The 23788-nt window shown below is 40.2% G+C and overlaps 1 protein-coding gene across 1 annotated transcript in view; it reads left to right on the top strand.

Annotated features, from left to right (window-relative positions):
• FAM135B (family with sequence similarity 135 member B) overlaps positions 1 to 23788 on the top strand; it is a 151503-nt gene that overhangs the window by 20599 nt on the left and 107116 nt on the right. The window contains exon 2 of the mRNA XM_054191529.1: positions 10846 to 10925. Coding sequence (XP_054047504.1) covers positions 10846 to 10925 — 80 coding nt within the window. The remainder of the gene's footprint in view (positions 1 to 10845; positions 10926 to 23788) is intronic.

The following is a 23788-nucleotide window of genomic DNA, read 5'->3' on the forward strand; positions in this document are numbered from 1 at the left end:
ATTTATATAGAAAATAGGCAGTAAAGGAACAGAGGATGAATTCATACAGTGCACAGCTGTTTGACTAATGCATTTTATAGATCTGTGAAATATTATTGACTCTGATAGATACGTAACCTCAAACATTGTCACCAGAAGCAAGGAAAATCCTCTGTTATTTGATGCAAAGTTACAGAATTTTTAATGGCTACACCTCTGATTTATTTCACTGAAGGGAAAGGAGAAATGAACAGTGGTCTGGCTGCTATCTTTACCCAGTCTTTCTCCCTATACGTTCGAAAGGTATTGCTTTTCACTTTTTCAGCATGAAGCGAATTGGATACGGGGCTTTTTATTTTTTAAGTTTCAGCATCCAGTGTCTGTATAGGAAGTGATAATGTGTTTGGCTTATCGTTGATTACTATGTTTTTCTGGGAATCAGCATGGATGATCACAGATATTTCCTCTGTCCTGCATAAACTTCTGTAATATGTAGCAGGCAGCTCTCAGATGGCAACACACTCGGGAGTCCTCTTCCAAGGATCACCAGCACAGGACAGAAAGGTCTGTTAATGTTTCCTGAGAGGGAATGTGGTTTTTTGCACCTGAAAACCCTGAGTTCAAACTTTTTTTATGGTCAATGAAGTCATGTCTTGCATAGATATTTGACGTCCCTTCTCATGCTGTTTCCATGAAGAAATCTTTTTTCTTGCCTGTAAGGCTTTTCCTCATTGACTTGCCAAACAGCGTGCTGCCTCATCTCCCTGGCTGCAGTAATTCAAACAGAAGTTCTGGTGACAGGGTCCGCTGGAGGGCAACTCCAACACTGGCCTGAGGAGCAACAGGAGCTCCAGTCTCAGGAAACAGCTAGATTGTCTGCAGTATGTGTTAGCTTAAGGTTGTTTATTAAAATGTAGCCTAACTCGTGATGAAATTTTAAGCCTTGGAGCTGTTCGGGTATAATTCAAAGCAAGGTGGAAGCTATGTAGTTTTGAACTTGTCTGGCTCAGTGTTACTGAGCCAATCTTTTTGATTTACATGCCGCAGGAATCATCAGGGAGGAGCAGTCTGGTCTGTCAGGGCTCCTGGTGGGATTGATCTGGTTTGGCAGCATGACGCATCAATATTATCCAACAAATTGCTTCACTCACAATACCATCACCAGTGAATGGCATGGGAAGAAAAGTAGGCAGCAATTTGTAGGACCAGATGAGAACTGAGATGGTGTGGCATTGATCTGAGGGGAGGAAGCAAGGGAAGGATGGAGTTCAAAGTGTCAGTAACAGCCTGCTCCCCTAACTTCTCCCTCTACTGTTTTCGATATAAATCCTTTGATGTAAGTCCATGGGCCCTGATGAGATGCACCTGCGAGTGCTGAGAGAGCTGGCAGATGTTATTGCTTGTCCACTCTCCATCATCTTTGAAAGGTCATGGAGGACAGGAGAGGTGCCTGAGGACTGGAGGAAGGCCAATATCAATCCAGTCTTCAAAAAGGGCAGGAAGGACGACCCAGGGAACTACAGACCGGTTAGTCTCACCTCCATCCCTGGGAAGGTAATGGAGTAACTTGTTCTGGATGTCATATCCAAACACGCTCAAGAGCAGGAAGTTATTGGAAGTGGTCAACATGGATTTACCAAGGGTAAATCATGCTTGACCAATCTCATAGCCTTCTATGATGTTATAACTGGTTGGCTAGATGAGGGCAGAGCAGCAGATGTCATCTACCTTGACTTTAGCAAGGCTTTTGACACTGTCTCTCATACCATTCTCATTAGGAAACTGAGGAAGTGTGGATTAGACAAGGGGACAGTGAGGTGGATTGAGAGCTTGCTTTGAGACAAGACTCAGAGGGTCGTGATTAATGGAGCAGGGTTGAGTTGGAGGCCTGTGACCAGTGGTGTCCCCCAGGTCTCAATCCTTGGACCAGTATTGTTTAACGTATTCATCAACGACCTGGACGAGGGGACAGAGTGTATGCTCAGCAAGTTCACTGATGATACCAAACTGGGTGGGATGGCTGACACCCCAGAGGGCCGTGCTGCCATCCAGCATGACCTAGACAAGCTGGAGAGCTGGGCAGAGAAGAACCTACTGAGGTTCAACAAGGACAAGTGTAGGGTGCTGCACCTGGAGAGGAAGAATGTCAGGCACCAGTATAGGTTAGGGGTGGACCCGCTGGAAAGCAGCTCTGAAGAAAAGCATCTGGGGATCTTGGTAGACAGTAAATTATCCATGAGCCAGCAATGTGCCCTTGTTGCCAAGAAGGCCAACGGAATTCTGGGCTGCATAGGAAAGAGTTTGGCCAGCAGGTCAAGGGAGGTCATTCTCCCCCTCTACTCTGCACTGGTGAGGCCACAACTGGAATTCTGTGTCCAGTTCTGGGCTCCCCAGTTCAAGAGAGACAGGGATCTACTGGAGAGAGTCCAGCGTAGGGCAAATAAGATGATTGAGGGATTGGAGCATCTCCCTTATGAGGAAAGGCTGAGAGAGCTGGGACTCTTTAGTCTGGAGAAGAGAAGGCTGAGGGGATACCTTATTAACGTTTACAAGTATCTAAAGGGTGGGTTTAAGGAGAATGGAGCCAGACTCTTTTCAGTGGTTCCCAGTAACAGGACGAGGGGTAACGGGCACAAGCTGGAACATAGGAAGTTCTGAACAAATATGAGAAAAAACTTCTTTATGGTGAGGGTGACAGAGCACTGGAACAGGCTGCCCAGGGAGGTTGTGGGGTCCCTTCTCTGGAGACATTCAAGACCCGCCTGGATGCAGTCCTGAGTAATGTGCTCTAGGCAATCCTGCTTAGCAGGGGAGTTGGACTATATGATCTCTAGAGGTCCCTTCCAACTCTGAAAAATTCCATCATTCCGTGATTCCATGATTCCTTTGGGATTAGGTAATGCCCTGTGGTATGGCTAGAACACTAGAGATGACACGATGAGTTATCTGAGGCTAAAAAAATTTATTCTTCTGAAATTAAATATTTCTTCGGTTCATTTGAGTTCAATGTAATAATTAACGGACAGCAAGAAAACCCCAACCCTCTGCACCCTGCCTGATCATTAAGACTTAAAGTCTGAGAGTGATCTTGGTGCTCCTGAGGGGAGGTCTGACCACCGGAGTGCCGAAAGACTGAAAGGTGGCAGTAGCTCTGCCTCTTGAAGGGGGAGGCAAGGGGAGACAGTGCCACCCAACACATCCATTAGTGGAGCCAGCCTCATGAGGAAGGCTTTAACGTCAGTATGCTAGGTGAGTCAGTACAGGTCATCAGGGATTAATACGTGTCCAGGCACAGGAAAACAAAGTGAATATTCAAATTCAGTATTTAATTTTAAAGATGACCAATTCACAAATGGCCAGTGAAGGAGGTGATGACAAATTTGTTGCTACTAGGGTGACCCAATGCATCTGTCTCATAAGAGAGAAGGGACTTGGGGTGGTATGCACTGCCTGCATAAATAACATTGATCCTGCAAATAAGAAGGATCCATGTCCTATAAATCATTTGGAAATTTACTGAGCTTCCCATAAAAGAAAATTGGCTTTTTCATTCCTGCTTCTGTTAGGAGGTTGTTTCAGTCTTAGTCCTTTGCCAGCTACAACTTCTTATGTCTAAATTGCATTTATTCATGGGCAGTTTATATGTCATCGTTCTTGTGCCAATGTTGTACTTTCTTGTACCTCACTCTTCTTCTTCCTTCCTGATGTTTTTCCTTCCAGTGTATTTATAGATGGAGAGGGGATCTGATTGCTCTGTGTTTTGCTTAGTTAAATGTGCCAAGTTCCTTTAGTTCTTTTCTTAAAATCACCTTGCTGTTTCCTGATCTTCCTTTCACAGTGCCTGTTCCACATTAATTGGCGATTTTCTGTGGTCTCCCTACTTTACTGAAGTCTAAGTAAGCTTTTCTGCACTGCTCTTATCTTAAAAGAAACAGAACAAAACAAAACAAAACAAAAAAACAAACAAGCCAAACCAAAACAAACCACAAACCAGCTGTATACTCAGAGAGGTACTACCTAGCCTAATTCTAATGAGCCAGACTTAGCCTAATTTTAGTAAAACATGAATTGTACTGAAATTTCTCATTTATTTCCTAACTATTCTTTCCTTCAAAATCTACCATAAAGCCTTATGTATTTCTGGGGTCACACTCAGGGACCCATAGTGATGTCCACTTCAGTCCCTTTGCAAAATTACTTTAGCTTCTGCTCATCACCAGCTCTTCTGTACCTTTATGGATCTCTTGGATTTGTTGTAAACCTGTATTACTGAGTGCCCAGTTCACACGCTACTTCTGCCAAGGTTCTCCAGCTTCATCTTCACTAAGCATGCTTGACCTCTTTGATCTTAGCACCTTGGCTGTGATCTTTTTCAAAGCTTTGAAAAAGCTTTGAGCCTTCCCTTTAGCCTTCCTATCTGTGCTCTTTATAAAAAAGGTAAGCAGGAGGGCAAAATAGCTTATTATTTTTGGAGGCAATTTCTCATTTATCATTACTGTCAGCCTCATATCACTATCAAGAAGTCCTTTCCTGCACCTTTGTGGTGGAGGACCTCCTGTAACTGTTTTGGTGGCTTTTGCAGCCTGATTTTCCAGGTTCAGGTGTAGATTTTGACCTCCAGGTCCAGTTCTTATTTGTAGTTTTTCTGTTCATGCCTCATATAATTTTGGAGAGGTTCACTCAGCTGGACAGAGATAAAACTCTTGTCTTCAAGATTTTTTCCCAAGCCTGAAAAGCAGACAGCAGCTAATTACACACAAAGAGGAAGAAGTCATGTCTGTGCAATTGCCTCCACGCAGATAGCAGCCCACTCTGAAGGCTCTGCTGCCACAGCGTCCATACAGCAAATGTTCCACTCAGGTGAGAACAGGTCACGCAGACTCTAGGAGAGCTCAGGCCATAAAACTGATCCCTCTTTTGCTTGGGTGGATTGGAAGAGACTGGTGAGGATGACCAGCCCACGAGGATGACCAGCCCATGAGGCAACTTCCTCATGGGAGTATTTAGAGCCAGCTGGAGATGGTTTATTTCATTCTGAGGAAAACCAGAAACACTGTATGGTCAGCTGTACCTGTTGATTCTCAGCATGATTTATGCCATTTCTAGTTCAGACAGTACTTCACTGTAACAGAAAGTGTTGTTTTAGCCTGTCAAAACCGTTTTCCGTCTACTGTCCTGTTAGCAGGGACTGAGCACAGTCATACAACAGTGTGGATTTCTGTAGACGTAACGACAAAAAGGCTGTTTTATTTGTTATTTGTGCTCACATTAACGTGGTTCTGTTTTACATCTTGCTCTCACTATTACTGGTACCGGCACGACCAAGAGGTGTGTAGGCAGGGGAGTGGGGAAGCAGAGATCATAGAATCATAGAATGCGTCGGGTTGGAAAGGACCTTTAAAGGTCATCTAGTCCAACCCCCCTGCAGTAAGCTGGGACATCTTTAACTAGATCAGATTTTTATCTGTGTTTGCTGCTGAAGAAAATGTGTGGGACTCTGCATCTTGCAGTGACCTGTATTTTGATCAGGAAAACCCTCCTTACAATGCACTGTTACGAAGTAAGATCCAACTTCACAGTGTGGGAGTAGGAACCCTTATTTTTATGCTTTTGTTTAGGCATAAAGTCACTGTTTGGCAATTCCTCCCTGCCTGCAAAGACTCAGAGGAAACTCTGAGGAATGGATATTATTTGACTGTCTTATGAATTATATATTTATATGTGGCTTAAAAATAGAGAAAAAAAACAGGTAATGGGTTTTATTGTTTCCTGTATGGGGCTTGTTTATTTTAACTGGACAAGAAGAAGTCTGGTGCAACTCAACTGAGGATGTCTTTAGCTTTTTCCAGCCACCCAAGGTGAAGCTGATATTCTGCTTGTGATATTTATAACCTCCTTTGGAGCTATTTTTAACATTTTGCCTGAAGCTTTCATTGAAAACTGACTTGTTCTCAAAGATTTTCAGGAAAACCATTCAATTTTAAAAGGAATAAACTGATAAATTTTGAACATTTCTATTTCTTTTTGATTTTGAATTTAATCTTTGGGTTTGAGCCTTTAACACTTTCATGGCCCTGTGTGTTAATTTCCATGAATGTCACTGGGGTGTTGGGGGACTTTAATCTGAGGTCCTCTACATCACTGTCCTTCCCTGCATTAACCGAATTGACAAACAGTGTCACTACCTTGAGGTGCAAGGCATTGCAATGCACACATATGCGCAATTGCACAAATCTTGAAACGACAGAATATTCAGAAGCCTCTTGTGTCTTCTGGGCATAGGACCATTTGTTATAGTCTCTTTTTAGGAAGAACGTATCTATTTCCATGATGGTTCATACCAGAATTGCTTTACGCCATTCTATTATCAAGGCCAGACCTTTTGACATCAGGTGCCAAACACTCTGCAATAAATTGTTTATTAGTAACTAATTAATGTCATTCTTTGTATTAAGATGAAAACATGTTTGGTCGCCTGTAAAATATGATGAGTGGCATTTTTGCCCGCATTCCTTAGTATTGCAGATCTTACTAGTCTTCATATTCTCTTTAGATCTGGACCTTTAACCTTAACGTTTAACCTTAACTTAGGTTTCTATGGCTTTCCTATGCAGTTTTTGTTTTGAGCAGTTAAACCTGGTGGGTACACAGGAAGATGTCTACTTATGACTTGTAGAATATCTCTGGCATTCAAATGAATTTGCCAAAATTTTGGGGGTGAACAGGGAAAGCTTAAAGTAAGATGAAGACCTAGTTCCTTTATGTCATTACAACTAGTCCAGTTTGCAAAGGCAATAAAGGGTGTAAATAACCTTGCTATGAAGTCACCAGTATTGAGATATGTTCATGTGTTTCTGATATCCAAGGCTGTATTGTAGTCAATGGTTCTTGACTGGACCATGAGTGAAGCCAAGGTCTGTCCAGCATCCTCTCTTAGGAGCTGAATGTCTCTGAGTCCACTGAGAGTTTTGACTACGCGGTCATTGAAACTGGCACATTGGTATAGTGTCCCCAGCTTTGTGTGACTTAATCTGAAGCACCAGCCAAGCCTCAGGGAATCAGTTTTGTAAATGAGACTCTAACTCCCTTCCCCAGCCCTCTGAGCTGCTTGGGAGGAGAGGAGTCAGAAAGAGTGAAGTTGGGCCTCGGAAGAAGGGGGTGGAGTGGGGCGAGGTGTTTTTTTAATGCTCAGTTTTCTTTCTTACTATCCAATTGTGAATAAATTAAATTAATTTTCCCCAGATTTAGTTTGTTTTGCCTGTGACAGTAACTGGTAAGCAGTCTCCCTGTCTTTATCTTGTCCTGTTTATGAGGGGGAGTGAGAGAGTGTCTGGATGGGAATTTGGCCCTCAGCCAAGTATAACCCACCGCAATATTAAGCAGCAAAAGTCTAAAAGCGGTAGCCAGACAGTTATAGCATGCTATTCTTGGGAACAAGTCTGGTGGAATGGACATGCAGTAGAACATTAATATCTGCATATTGAGGAGTGTCTCATTACACTGCTGTGGCAATCCCCCTTTAATACCATATTGCTGTTGTTTGGAAATGATTAGGCTGTATGGGTAGTCCAAATAGGGTATTTTTGTTAGTTAGAAAATTGTATTGCATATAATTGTAATGAAAATACATACATAATTCTTGCACTTGATCTGGAAGAAATCAGGAACACAGCATTAATTAAAAACTCCTACCATAGTGCAAGGACAGCATAAGGGAGAGAAAGTTTAGATTTGGTTGCTGTTATTTTTAACTAGATACTGCGTGTATTTAGAATCTGAACTTCTTTTATTTTCTTTTCTGAAAACTAAAATGCAAATGGAGAGTTTTCATGCCTGAAATCTTGCCTAAAATAGATATCTAAAAATGTTAAAGGTTGTGCTGGAATTATATCCAGGTTGGCAAGGATCTGCCAGTTGGAGTAGGTAGGGTAACATGAACTTTGAGCTGAGGAGGACCATGATACAATTGCTTCTGAGGTGTTTGGTTTTCGATGTTTGTTTTTTCTCCTCATCAAACCTCTTTCTTCAGCTTTTAACCTAGCAAAGACAGATTTGGTTTATCCACTATTACACCCCTAGCAAAGATTTTATTCTAAGTGCAACCTGTATGAGCTGTTCTTTATACAGCAGTTCACAGAAATCTGGGTGTTTTAACTGTTCATTTCCACATACTGTTATACTCTTCTGAGGAAATAGTTCTGCTAAGCGTCATAATGTCTTCAGGTGCTGGGTGGACCTTTACAGTTATAATCATAGAGTCATAAAATACCAGATTGGAAGGGACCTCAAAGATCATCTGGTCCAACCTTTCTTGGCAAAAACACAGTCTAGACAAGATGGCCCAGCACCCTGTCCAGCTGAAGCTTAAAAGTGTCCAGTGATGGGAAACCCACCACTTCACTGGGGAGATTATTCCAACAGCTGATTGCTGTCATTATATAAAATTTTCGTCTTGTGTCCAATTGGAATCTCCCCAGGAGTAAGTTGTACCCATTGCCCCTTGTCCTTTCTGTGTGACTCCTTGTAAAGAGAGAGTCTCCATTTTCTTTGTAGAGACCCTTTAAATACTGGAACGTGATGATAAGGTCTTCCCTAAGCCTTCTTTTCTTAAGGTTGAACAAGGCCAATTCTCTCAACCTTTCCTCGTATGGCAGGCTTCCCAATCCTTTGGTCATCTTTGTGGCCCATCTCTGGACCCTCTCCAGCCTGTCCACGCCCTTTTTGTATAGTGGGGAGCAAAACTGAACACAATATTCCAGGCAGGGCCTGACAAGTGCTGATTAGAGTGGGATAATGACTTCTTTATCTCTGCTGGTGATGCCCTTGTTGATGCAACCCAGCATCCTGTGGACTTTCTTTGCCGCTGCAGCACTCTGTTCATTCATATTGAGCTTGTTGTCCACCAGGATCACCAGGCCCCTTTCCATAGAGCTGCTCTCCAGGCAGGTAAATCCCAGTCTTTGCTGCACTCCTGGGTTATGTTTTTCCAGGTGCAAGACCTTACACTTGCCCTTGTTGAACTTCATAAGGTTCTTGTTAGCCCACTCTTCCAGCCTATCCAGGTCTTCCTGCAGGGTGGCTCTCCCTTCCGAAGTGGCTTCTTCCCCACTCAGTTTGGTATCATCAGCAAACTTCATCAGGATACACTTGATCCCATCATCCTAATCACTTATGAAGATATTGAACAGCGTTGGGCCCACTATCGATCCCTAGCAGAACCTACTTGTGACAGGTCGCCGGTTTGAAAAAGAGCTATTGACCACCACCTTCTGGGTGCAGCTTGTCAGCCAGTTCCCCAGCCACCGCACAGACCACTTGTCTAGACCGTAACCTGTCAGTTTCTCTAGCAGGAGGCTGTGGGGAACTGTATTGAAAGCCTCTGAGAAATCCAGGTAACAATGTCCACCACTTGCCCCACATGAACTGAACGGGTTACTTTGTCATAGATAGTGATCAGGTTTATCAAATATGATTTGCCCTTGGTGAATCTGTGCTGGCTTCTCCCAGTCACGTGCTTCATTTGACTTGTGATATCCCTAAGGAGGATTTGTTCCATAACTTTCCCGGGAACCGAAGTAAGACTGATGGGCCTATGATTTCCTGGGTCCTCCTTTAAGCCCTTCTTGTAGATGGGGGTGACATTAGCTTTCTTCCAGTCTTCTGGGATGTCCCCTGATTGCCACGACTTCTCAAAGATTATGGAGAGTGGCCTTGCAATGACATCAGCCAGCTCTCCTAACACCCTTGGGTGGATAACGTCAGGGTCCATCAATTATTAAGAGTCAAGTTCCTGCAATAGTTCACATACCAACTCTTCCTTCACTGAGGGTGGGTCTGTGTTTGCATCAATTGGGATTTTGGTGGGTTTTTTGTTTGTTTGTTTGCTTGTTTTTTTTTTTTTTAATTAACCTTTATTTTAGTGTTTAGAGGCTCAGACACAAATCAGCCTGAAAATATCTGCAAACACTTGTGAGATATGAGGAATTTGTAAACAAATAGACCAAACAAACAAGTATGAGGGAAAATGCAGAGAAAGGGGGATTGACACCAACATTGTGTTCCAGTAGGTCAGTGGGACATCTGTGAACAGGTGGAGGTATCCTGAGCTACCAAGTGGTGGATTAAATACTGTACTGTACACTGACTCTTATTCCTCGTTCATGAAAGTGATGATAAGGAAAGACTGAGATGAATTTTTTTCTCTCTTTAGGCTGAGCTCATATATGCCAACTTTCTGAAGTCACCTGCACCATGCATAACTTAAGCCAGTGAAATTGCTGATGTTTTCTTTTTCTGTCTTCCTTCATCTAACATAGTGATGACCTATGGGATAGCAAATGACTAGAATACAGCTGGTTTAGATATGATTAATGCTAACATTTTCATGATATGATAGCCTCAATATGGAACAGCAGAATGATAATCACTATGTATAAATTGAATTTTCCTAGATGTGAGATTAACACATTTGTTTTCTTTCCACAGAAGTTTCCACTTTCTTTATTTTGTATTAATTTTTTTCACTCTTGTCTGATCTCACTGCCTTTTATTGTAGATATTTCTCTGTATCTCTTTTCCCTACAAGAAGCCAAGCGCTTTTCACAGTCTTTCCTCATTACTCACATGTCAGACCAGTGTGTCCACTCCAACTACTGTAAAATAAGAGGGGCCAAATTAAAATCGGTATAAACCCACTTTAATTAAAACTCCAAAGCAGAATAACAGGCTCAGTATTTTTGAGCATGCCTGTTCTCTCCAGCACTTCTCTTTGAGTGTGGATGCCCAGGATATGTTTGCACAGATTTTTAGATTGAATCAAGTCGTCGCCTGTGTAACAGCATGTCGTTTTTAATTCTTTCTCCACAGGTATTACCAGATAAGAGCTGGACTGAAGATCCCATCCAGGATTCCCCACAGGGTGTTTGCTACGATTGCGGGACAGACAGGTAAGCAGGTTGCAGAAGGATGTGACGTGGGGTGAGATGGCGGAGGAGGGGGCGTGTGGGGACCTGGTGAATTAAGGCTATGAATTTCAAAGCATGAGCTTGGATTTGGATCCAAACCTGAATTTCCTAATGATTTGTGGCTGTTCAGCTCTCTGCTCTCGTATGGGTTATTACTGAATTGGGCTTGAGTTTTGTGTCTGTTTCCATGTTTCTCTCTGGATCAAGCAAGGGGGCTTGTTTCAGGCCAGGTCATGCTTGGAGGAGGTGGATGAAGAGCAGTCCTTGCCATTGTGTGGAAAGAGCAGCAGGAGGAAAGTCTGCTGAGGTGGACAGAATTGGTCCAGGAGAGCACTGAGTAATCCAGATGTTACTTAGACTTTTTTAGACTTTTTTTTTTTTCTTTTTTTCTGAACTTGCAAAACCTGGGAAGCCTTATGAATTGTGCTGCAACTGAAAGAAGGAAAACAAAATTGCACACTGGGGAAAAGCTGTGCATGTAAAGAGAAAACTTTACAACCTGCCTTAAATGTGTGGTTAACATGGAGTGCTGTCACGTGGTGCTGCAGAGGTGGGAGCATCCCAGTTAGCGTGGGAATGAGTGTTGAAAGAAACCTGACCAAGTGCACGCCTAAGTTCACCCTGGAAGAAACTGGTGCAGGCTGGATGCAAGGTCCTTCGCGTAAGGATATTTACTGGTAGAGCAATGTTGTACCGTAGGATTATTGCAGATCTTTCTCTGCTAGTTGTTCTCCAGGTGTATCTTCATTATTTGGACATTTCCAGGCAGACATCACAGTCTGTCACATCTGTTAATTCATTGCAACATTATTATTACCAGCATAGATGGTTAACTTCTTGTTAACTTCTTGTGGAATTTAAATTGCGCTTTTCCTGTTGGGACTTCATGTCAGAAAAGCAGAGGAAATTCTTACCGTCTTGTCTGCAAGCAGCGTTTCTTATGTGTGACTTTCCTTGCTGACAATGGAAAGAGTTGGTTTACTATTCTAAGTGATTTCTGGATGCAAATTGTTTCAGTGTTAACAGCAGCATGTAAAAAACGACTTATAGAGTCCTTTTGACTCAATAGTGTGCACAGAGGAAGGAAACATTTGAGTGCAAGATTAATGAATTCCTGAGCTTGGGTATCACGTTGTAGTTCTTTTACTTTTTACATTTGAAATATTCCAGTTTAACATTATTTGGTGGGTTAAAGGTTCTCTTTAAGTAAAAATTTTTTTTTTCAATTTGGAAGTCTGGTTCAATTACATATATACATTAAAACACAAAATTATTATACAAATTATATTTGTATAAAACACAAAGGGTTATTAAAAAAAAACAAAAGAAGAAATCACCTGAATAAAAATTTGCGAACTCAAAATCTAAGTAAAGAAATTGATTTGGGAAATGAACAAACAAAGACACAAATGAACAAACCTAGTCCAGATTTGGCAACCCCTGAAGTCCCCAAGGAAGAAAGAAAACTATTTTTCATCATGTTCCAGTGTAATTTGCCCTTGGTGTATGCCGAATCCCCTCGAGTTCCTTTGCTCTCTGGAAAAGTCCTCAATTTCCATTAGTTTATGGTATAGGCAGTCTTGAACTAATGAAATACTCTCAGTATGAAGATATCTAGAATTTTATTTTCTAGGAGCAAAACACTTTCAACAGCAAACAACAAAACCCACTATTCCTATTCTCATTAAGGCAGGGATGGCTATATTATTTAAGGAAGAGAATCAAATATTTTCTCTATTTATTTTTTATTCAGTCTTCTTTCACATCCGCTCAAAACAATTCCTGTATAAGCACGGGCAAGAGAGAATCGAGGCTGGCATTGTGGTTACAGGATTAGCAGCTGACTTTATAGTGCTAATGCAATCCAGACTGGACTCTAATAGGTTTATAGGGCTAACATCAAGACGGGGGGTATTTAAGCTATTAAGGATTTAAACAGTTTTTCCTTGGCTATCTTCACAAGTACTTGTTAATTGATTTCAGAGGCCTGCAAGAGAGCATCATTTAATGGGATTGAACTTAAAGGCAAACAGGCTGTAATGTTCTTTTTGTTCTCATGCCACTGATCTCTCTCAGTATTCGGATAACTGGGATAAGACTAATTAAATTGCTGTGTATGTTTCAATAAGACACTCCTTTTAAAGTCATATTACAACAAAATGAGGGTGGTGTTATAAAATAGCAAATAAACTCCTACAGCACCAAAAAGAATGAATACAAAATAGGTGGGATTCATGCCTTTGGTTTAAAGAAGATATTTTTAATCTTTTCCTTATCAGGTTTGTAGCATCTATGAGAACTGAGGATATATTTTGAAAGCAATTATGTAAATTTATAAAGTAAAATCTGTAAATATATGCAGTAATAAAGTATCTAAAATATGTAATATTCAACAGAAATAAGAAATAGTACTTCTCTTTCAGTGCGTGTGGCCTTTTATTTTTGTTAAATCTGCAGGATTTACAATAAAACCATAGGAACTGACAGCATTAGCGATACTTGCTTCCCACTAGATGTTTTCACCAACAGAGGCAAAAAAAAAAAGCAGCTTTTAAGAATTCATCAGAGGAGAAGCTGAAGCCAGTATCAGGCATTCCCTTGGTGATTGCCAGCCAAAGCTGAACAGGAAAGACTCCACCCATGGCAGGACTGGCAGGCTGCATAGGAAACCTTGATAACCTTGCTGACGTGGTCTATGGCTTGGCTGCATCGTGTCTGCATTGTGGGAAGAGAATGGTCGATGTGCCGCAGTCAAGGCAAAGGGGTGCTGTGCTGGAGAGCAGTAGCCCCTGTGGTTTGGTCACTTAGATCGTCGCGGCTGCACATTAGCTTGTGCTGAGTCTGGCTGTATGAACATAAATAAGCCATGTAGCATATATAGACGTGCATATATATATTTATTCATAAAAAATATATGTACATTTCATTCATACTCCTAAGCTTCCTGTCTTTGAATAGATATCATGACTGATGCAGCCTGCTTTTGGCTTGTAAAGAACAAATTATGCTCTCTGCTTGTTCTTGCGCAGCTCATAACAGTGCATACTTCATTGGCCTCCTCATGAGTTCTGCAGGGCTGAGCTTATGCAGACATATCTTAAAGCTAAAATCTAGAAATGTCTTTCTGAGTGGATTTGTGGGGCTTTTGCCCCTGGTACTCTTCAGCAGCATGGCTTGTTAAAGTCGCTGTGTGATGGTGTCCACCTGCAGCGCACAGTGGGCTGAATCTGCATGACCCAAGCACGAACAGCCAAAGGAACTGGGCAGGTGAATATACCATCTCACAGTAGCACATTTGTATAATTAGCTCCTTGTCTGAGTTGTTTTATTATCCAGTAAGTGTCTTCCGTAAGTTTTTAGGCTACTGTATAAATTCTGGGACAAGGATTCATAGAAGTTATGAATATACAGTCATTCAGTGATTTTCAGTATATTGATACAAGATGAAAGACTGCAGGAGCTTAACATTTTTTTAAAGTTTACCCACAAGCACACAAAATAATTGTTCTAAGCACTGGGAGAGATAACACTGGGCAGAAAATAGTTAGGATTAGCCCTTTAATCTTGATTTCCTGCACCACCTGAAAGAGCAGAGAATGGTAGAGACCAGAAGAACAGTATAGGTGAGGATTACTTAAGAAACATGGTATGGATGGGGTAAATCTTAGCAGCATTACTGCCTACAAAGAATATGAGCGTGAATTACATTGTTGAAGATGCTAGCTAAGCCAAATCTTAGGAAAAGTATAAATTTCAATTTCCTCTGCAGTGTTTTACAGTAGTCTACGCACCACCTGGATGCATTACTGTTTGGAGAGAATTATTCTTTATTAGCGACAGTTGCAGTCAGATTTTTTTTATAAGTTCTGTTTTTAGACCCACTATACCTCATTTACATGTATGGCAACCATGGGTAGCTGCTTGGCTATCAGCTTGCCTAGCTGTTTACCTTCCAGGCAAAGGACATTTTTTTCATGGGTGAACATGAATAAAAAAATTATTTTGCATGGCATATAACTAAAGAAATTACTTAGGACTTTGATTTTTGTCCAGATTTCCTCTGTTTCTCCTATCCAGAAGTACCACATCACCGACTTTCAAAACTTTTCAAATAGACAAATATTTTTGAAAAGTTGGCCTGAAAATCTAATTGCAAGTAATACAAAATATTTAAGAAAAATTATTAACTGTCAGGCAAATCTTTATTAGATTGTAGCAATGTTCCACCTAATTTTATTCTGTTAAATTAGGTTATTGTCTAAGAGTGCTGAAAGCCAAAGATAGCCCAGTAATGTGTTTCTTTCTTCATCTATCTCATATAAGGCAGGGGAGAGAAGATGCAATATTTGTTACATAGAAGTTAAGAAAAAGTATCTGTGACTGCCATTACACATTAACTGTTTTGGTTGGTGATGTAGAGATGTTTCATGTACACACAGTCTGATGCTTTCTCCTAAAATGGACAATCTGACCTCAGGTGACAAGAAACGATTAGCATGATTTAAATTGTGATGTGCAAAAAGGAAAGTAGGAGAGAATATCAGAAAATGAAGAATATTGCTGTAACCTGTGTCTGCATTGTGCTGTACAAGTTCATGGTCACGCCTTTTCCTGGAAATTAAGTGTTGGTCAGTGAGAACCTTGCAACTAAGACCTTATGTTTCTTATTGAACCCTTATTGAAGGGTTATTTACGTTTCTGATATGCTCCTTAACTATCTGTTTATGCCTGTTTTTAATAAACAATTAGTGATCCTAATCTCTTTATTAGTATTTGGATATCTCAAAGAAGTTCCTGGTAAAGGGATTCTACTTTGACTATTAAAGAAAAACCTTTTCTGGAAAATGGCATCTTAATGCAGTCAAAACAAGCATGTGCAGTTGGTTGCTCATTAGAGCAAGAAGAAACAGCGCCATGACTTGTGGAACAATATGAAATTGTAGTCATTACTTTCAATAATTTTTTGAAAGGTAATTTCTGCCTCCATTAAGTGAAGATAAGCTTGCTGCTTTTGAAGCATGAGAAAAGGGAGGAGAGATTCATGTTTTAGCAAACACATGGTCTTATTTTTGAAAGGTTATTAATCTGAAAATAAATATGTGTTTTATATGTAAAATAAAGCATATCTGAAAAATACAAATTATAGCTAGAGGGGACCTTACTGGGAGAGAAGATATTTTGGGGCTGAATTGTCTTAGAAAACCGTATTAGCTGTGAGATCATAAGAGGTGGTGAGACATTTTATGAGTCATTAATCCACAATCTAAACAGAACTAACTTCATTATCTTTCAAGAGATAAGAAAGAAACAGAGGGAAAAGATTAAAAGAATGAAGCCAAATTTATCCCAGACTAACATGCTACTTCTGTATGCATGTCTCAATCCTCTTCCAGTCAAGGCCTTTCATAAATGTCTCAAAGGTTGGAAGCTGAAAGATGTATTTGTGGCTGGGAGATTTTCCATTACAGACCCTGAAGTCTGCAGGACGCCCTCCAGTCCTCCCTCCAGAAGCTGGGGCAGATCACACAGATGGCACTGGGGCAGGCCACAGACTTGGAGATGCTGAAGAGCGTCCCAATGCAACAGAGTGACCTGGTCAGTGGCAAAAGCCAGAACTAGGAAGAGCCTGTAAACATCAGCACGTGCCACAAGTCTGTTCCTCTAGGGAGTGAGTCTGAGACACAAAATTTCATCATCAGCGGCCACCTGAAGGTATGGTAGAAACAGAATCCAGTTGTTCAGATGCAGAGAGCCAACACAGTATTTCTGCTGCTTCAGGCCAAGAATGAGATTCAGCTCTGTGGTTAAATAGGCCAGACAGATTTTTCAGACACGCAACTCAGATGTGAACTGGACTTTCACAGAGCTTTCTTCTCTTCCAGGTTTACTTACGTGTCTCTGATTTCCCCACATCCTTGCTGCCTTCAGCCTAATGTAAGGTTCAATCTTGCAAGTCCTTTAAAATACACCACTGCCCTAAATATTGAGTATTCATTTATACTAATTCAGTAGATAAATTGCAACCAGACAACTACTTCCTCCTGCTCTGCACCGATGAAAAACTATGTGGTGTCCTATTGTGATGTCCTGTACTTCACTCAGGGGTTTTTCTCATCTGAACTAATATTTGGAATAAATATATGGAGTGACAGCTACACAGGTAGGTGTCACAGCAAATGAATATTTGCTCACCTAAGTTTCCAAAGGACAGAATTATTTTCAGAAGTGAATTCTCTGACTGAACAAGCTCTTTGGGAACTGGCAATGAGTTTTGAAAAGGAAATGAAACATTACGAAAAGCAGATTCTGTTGGTTTTAACAAAACATTAAGTATTCAAAAAAAGAAAAGACAAAACTTCCTGCTGATCCTAAGTGGGTCAGTTATTCTATCATCTCACATTTCAGCATGTCTGAGAAATGAACCTTGGTTTATAGAGCAATACAGCGATAAGAGACTGCTTTTATGTTAGGCTCTTTCGTACAAGGAAATTAATAGGACATCTTGTTTTTTATCATCATTGAATCTATGTATGGGTAGAGAGGCAGTTTTATGTAATTCTTTCCATGAGGCTAATTTAAAATGTCAAAAGGCAAGGTTAAGATAAAGGATTCATCTCAGAAATGTGCAGCCTTAATCCAAAGTCACACTGAGAGAGAAAACATTCTGAACTTTTTGATCAAGCAATTTAAAAATAATGGTTTCTCCTTTAGAAATTATTTATCCTAAATATAAAATCTGCATTTATTCCAAATTTAAATGTGCTAAACATAATATTTCAAAACTACAACAAGTCTCTTCAAACATTTAAATAGGGAAATGATGAGGAATTGAGAGAGTTTGTGCCTGAAAAATGTTGTCTTTGCACTTTCAAAGTAGGCTTATTTTAGCTCAGTTGTAAAAATGGAGGGTCTGCATGACTGTTCCTCTACTAAAGAATGCATATTTTCAAACTTCAGCAATTGAGTTTTCAAGCCATCTAAAAAGCAGATGTGCAACTCAGTACATGCAGATAAATGTGGTGTGTTCAACCCTGTTTTGTTGCCTTTAGGACCTAAAATTTCAGAAATCATTGGTTATTGGTATTGCTTTAGTCTTTTCTTTTTTTTCAGCCTGAAACACTTGAATTTCAGTAGAAAAGTACTTCTGAAACTGGAATGTCAAAGTGGGCTAACTAAATAAGCTATCACAGCTTAAAATCTGCAATAAAATATAATATTTTCTGTTCACCGAGTGCCAAAAAGGTGAAGTTGCATTAAGAAATGGAAAGCTTGCAACAAATCACCAAAACTTTGACAATCAACTGTTACAAACTAGTGTATAGCAATTTTATATAGATCACAGCACAAAAAAACCCCACAAAATGTACCTGAAATTCTATGCAGGAGACAACCCTATTTTACTAGCAAAGGTCCTTCAAGTCTGTCATCAGAGCCAAAACCAGAATGCGTTTGCCTTAGTACTTCATAGAATCATAGAATCGTTTAGGTTGGAAAAGACCCTTGGGATCATCGAGTCCAACCATCAGCTCCACTCTACACAAAGTTCTCCCTTACACCATATCCCCTAACACCACATCTAAACGAGTCTTAAACACATCCAGGGATGGTGACTCCACCACCTCCCTGGGCAGCCTATTCCAGTGTCTGACCACTCTTTCTGGGAAGAATTTTTTCCTAATGTCCAGCCTAAACCTACCCTGCTGCAGCTTGAACCCATTCCCTCTTGTTCTATCGCTAATTACCTGTGAGAAGAAACCAGCACCAACCTCTCCACAATGTCCTTTCAAGTAGTTGTAGAGAGTGATGAGGTCTCCCCTCAGCCTCCTCTTCCTCAAACTAAACAGTCCCAGCTCCTTCAATCGCTCCTCAAATCGCTCCTCCTCATGGGAGCTATAAATTCCTGTGAGCTCCAAGTACTTGCAAGGACAATGCAGCAGTAGTGCTAAGATTGAATGACAAGTATATTGTCTTTCTACAGATGTAACAGATAAAACTGAAAGTTTGTCCTGCATCTCTTGAATTCAGTGTGAACTTGGGGCAGTATCATATTTAAATGAGGGCTGTAATAACCTCATATTCCTTCTATGTAGGATATATCAGAGGCAATACAACATACGGAATAGAGGTCTATAAAAATATGAGAAAATTGTGCAGAACATGCCACCATGCTGGATTTATGGTAGCGAGGAAATAAGCACACATTGCAACTAAGTGTTTTATGCAGTTTTTAGACAGTTCAGCTCCTAAAAGAAGGGGCACAGACACTGGGAGTTGGAACTAGATGATCTTTAAGGTCCCTTCCAACTCAAACCATTCTATGATTCTATGATTCCATGTCTGCAGCTTTGTGTTAGAGGGGTTCCCCAGTAAGGAGTTTGTTTGGCATGATTAGAGTCTCCGTCACCTCAGCCTCTTCATAAGTTTTACCTTCAGATTTAGCAGGTAATTCTGAAATGAAGATTTTGCTCTCCAACCAAGGTGATAAATATGAAGTCTCACCAGCCATCTGAGCTGAAAGACTTTGGGGTCATAGTAGGAACTAAATGACTATAATTTCAGGAAGGTGCAACTGTATTTTTCTATGGGGACTACAAGTATTTCTAAGCCTTTCTTTAAAAATTCATATGGGTGGTGGATTATGTCCCAGTGTTCTGCTTGGCAAATCATTACAGACATGCCACAGGGAGTGATGGCTTCTTGAGAGTATAGGTCTTCAGGCTGTCTTAGTGACTATGGGAAGATCATAAAAAATTAGGATTTGAATATCATGAGATCTAGAGATGACAGTTGCTCTGTAAGAAGTAGATATTCATTGGTTAAAGCATATGTATGTACTCTAAACAGTTACAGATAATAGTGCTTCTTCCCTGGGGACGGTATCTTACATGATTTATATATAAGCTTTCTAACAAATCTTATTTCACCAAGTTTTCTATACCAGCAGGAAATAGCTGTCTTGTAATGTTGTGTTCAGTTGTATTCTAAAGGCCGGATATAAATCATCTGTAACCTTGGTTATGGCTGTGAGATGGAAGAAGCCCTGGGAACCTGTGACTAAGGGTAAAAATCTTCTTACCCAACTGCTGATATCTGTGCTGTGAGTGTCTCCATCTAAGCTCATCAGCCAGTCTCCCTTTATAGTCAGAGGAGAGAAACAGGTAATTTGAGGGAGTAATTTAACATATCTATTTTAAGATGAGTTGAATCACACCTATTTCTGTCCTTTTACTATAGAAGAAGTTGCAGGAATTTCTGCAGAGAGAGACGTTTTCATTGTGTTTGTAAAAGACCTGGCACAAAAAGGCTGTGATTGCAGTTTGCGCCTTTATGTATGTATGCAAATTAGGCAAGTAATAATAAAAAGTAGGAAAGGTGACACAGTCAACAAAGATAGCAAATGGTACCCTTTTCTTTCCTAGCAAATAATCAAAGGTGATAACTTGATTCAGGATTTCACATAATGCTTCTGAATGGTTTCTCAAGGTAAAAAATAAGAGCATGGAGAAAACTCCAGTGTGAGAACCATTTTATTATTGTCTTTGGACCTCATTCTGCCCCTAACAGAGAAAAAAAAACAAAGGCAAAATGAGCAAAAAATGAATTCAAATTTTCCTTCTGGAATGGCACGGTGATTTATTCATTGAAAATGAAATTGTGGAAGTGGTGTAGTTTGTTTATTTCTATTTTGTAAAAGTAAAACTATGATTATATTTTAACCGTAAATTTCATAGATCAACAAAGAATATACTTGGAAATATAAACCAGGCTTGAATTTTGATGAACCAGGAGCTGAATTTGAGGTTCAGCAAAGGATTCTGTGTTATTGACAGTTCTCTAGGGCATTATGCAATAGTCAGTAGCTCTAAAGCTTAACATTATGTATTAGATGTGAACATAAATTAGAAAAATGAGATAGTTTTCTGTGCATTCAAGTGTATGTATAAGCCTTTCAGAAGTATTTGCTTAATTTGCTATTCCAGCCAAGGAATGCTGGTTGGTTTAATTTCCCGTCGATAACACTGACAAGGACTGCTTTGAAAGGTCTTGTGGCCTACAGATCAAACCAGGGAACACAGGCAGCAGGACAAACTGTGTGTCCTTGTCACTGTCTTATCTGTAAAATGATGGTACTGCTTCAAAGATGCAAATATATATATAACTTATTAACTTCTCAAAAGTGTAAGATAAACTACAGGAATCCAAATAGCTAGAGAGATATACCTTCAAAATCTTCCATCAGCAGAAAAGCTATGTCCTACGTAGGATAATGATGTCACCATGAGAGGGAATAGTTCTGGGGGATTTGTTCATCGATTCTTTTATGTTCAGAAAGAACAATTTCTATAGCTAATGTGATAGCCTCTGAACGTAAGCCATAAAACTTCAGCCCGTGTTTTGCACAGCTCTGGTGATTGAGCTGTAGCATATCTTTGTAGAAGGATGTTCTATGATAATTTTTAAGAAAGAGGGGGGTTTGGGGTTTGTTTTTTTGTTGTTGTTGTTTGTTTTTTAAATTTTATTTCCACTTAAGAGAAAGGATTGGTCTGCCTTCTAGGAATATTTTTTTATACTAGAAGCAAATGGAATACTCACTGCCTTTCTAGCAACTGTAATCAGAGAGACTTGATGTCTCCTTCTCTTGTGGTTTTAGTTCATCTTCTTCATGTTCTCCTTACTGCTGAAAGAAGCAAAAAAAAAATCAGATACAATCTGTTGGATAGGGCTTTGATCAACCTAATCTAGTGAAAGATGTCTTTGTCCATGGCAGGGGGGTTGGAAAGGAGTGAATTTTAAATGTCTCTTCCAACCCCAACCATTCCCTGTTTCTTTAATTCAAAGTATGAATTGTCATGAGCAGCATGAACAAAGAGTATAGGTTTGAATGCATTAATTTCAATTTTCTTTTTACAGTTGCCTTATATACCCGTTAAGTGTGAGAAGAAATGAATAAATGAACTGATTCATTTAACCATAAGCACTTTTGCTGGACTGAGATTGCCCTTTAAGTACTTACATTTCATTTTGATGTTTAAGTTGCACAGATGGGATGTGTGTGACAGTATAAAACCGTGCCTAGAGTCAAATCGCTTTCTCACTGATGATGTGTGTACTGCCCTTAAAGAAAGACCTCATTGTGTAGGTGCTCTCGTATCTTTCAATATCCCATCTGTAGCAGGACCTTTGAGACATGCTGTAGGCAACCCATCCAGCAGTGCCTAGCAACCTACTGATGATTCACTGATCCGTCCTGGCATTGGACCATAAGTCCCAGTGGGAAAACCCCAGTCTTGCTTTAAACTTCGCTTGGCAGCATCCTTTTGTATGGAGACTGAGTCTGGTTTGAACAGCAGCCTTGAACCATTTGCTGGCTACAAGGCCAGATCTTTGTCTGACAAAAAATCTTGCGAGGGAGTCATTAAGAAGTCAAGGCAACTACAGCAAACCGTGGAAGAAGATAGAGGCCTGAGGAAAACGAGATCTCAGGCTTGTATAACACACTGAAGAATAGGAGAACAATTCCAACCTTCTTCCTTCTGTAGACTTGCATTCCGTGCTGGTGTGACACCACAGAGCCTGCGGGTAGTGCTGGAACTCAACAGCAGATTTCTGCATGCAGAAGTATTGTTGTGTGTATGTTTATACATTTACTTAAATACCCTTTTTTGGCTTGGATTTCATGCAAAACTTTCATCCTGCACAGGGAACAATTTGCATTGTCTTTCAACATGCATGAATGATTAGGAAGTACTTGAAGCAGGATAACAAACCAAATGGCTCAAACAGGTGCAAGCCACATGGGGAAAAATAAAAACAAACAAAAAACCCAACCAACCACACTTTTTTTGTGTGTTTTCTTCTTTTCTGTATCTAGAGTCTAGTAAATTTGGGTCCTCTTTCATATTCCATGAACAAACAACTTCCTCCAGACTACATGGAGCCTCTGAATATGGCCTGATCTGTCAGAAGCAGACACTTTCTCTGGTGGCTGCTGTAAAATTCTGTGTAGTAAAATGCTGGTTTGTGACTTGATGCTTGAAAACAATCCTGTTGTCATAAAGTAGATCCTGCTCATTTATTGGATAAACACCTGCTTAAAGGTTTGATAGAGTAGGGATAAATGTCAGGAAGACTGTTTTCCCCTTGCTTCTAAATTATGTAGCTGGAGGCATAAAAATATATGGTGCAGCAGCACGCATTCTATAGAAACTAAGGAAGTTCAAAATGATGGACTTGGCTTTTACAGGCAGTTGGCAAAAGCTCACCTTCTACTGCAGCTACCGTCTAACTTAGTCTTCCCTTGCGTACGTGTGGGGGAAGTCATAATGTGTATTCAAAATTTGCTACTGCAATACCTTCCACTGGTAAGATCATTACCTCCCTGCAATTGCACTGTGTCCATTTAAATGTGCCTCCGAGGATGGCACGTGAAGTGGGTAGATCAGTAGAGTAGTCGGCTCACTGCATCTTTCTATGTCATAGCAGAAAGTGACAAAGTCAGTCTCCAGCCACTATGGGACAATTTTTTACTCTAGTATTGCAAACTATAACATTGAAAGATCTGTTTCACAAAGAGTATTTTATATATTCTGTGAATAATGTTTGAAGAGCAAAAGAAAATATATTATTAAAAAAACACATATAACTGAGGGATGGTACTCTACCTGCTGTTTTTTCTTCTTAAACAAATGATATCGCACGTTATGTAATAGGCAGCAGATGTTAGTATCAAAAGTTGAAATTTAAACAATCTAAAAAAAACACATAACAAAAGTAAATTAGGAAAAAAATCTAGGACATAAACACAGTATCTCTTAAGTGTAAGAATAAAGCGTCCTCGTTACATT

This window comes from Rissa tridactyla, chromosome 2 (genome assembly GCF_028500815.1).
Source record: "Rissa tridactyla isolate bRisTri1 chromosome 2, bRisTri1.patW.cur.20221130, whole genome shotgun sequence".
Classification (NCBI taxonomy): domain Eukaryota; kingdom Metazoa; phylum Chordata; class Aves; order Charadriiformes; family Laridae; genus Rissa; species Rissa tridactyla.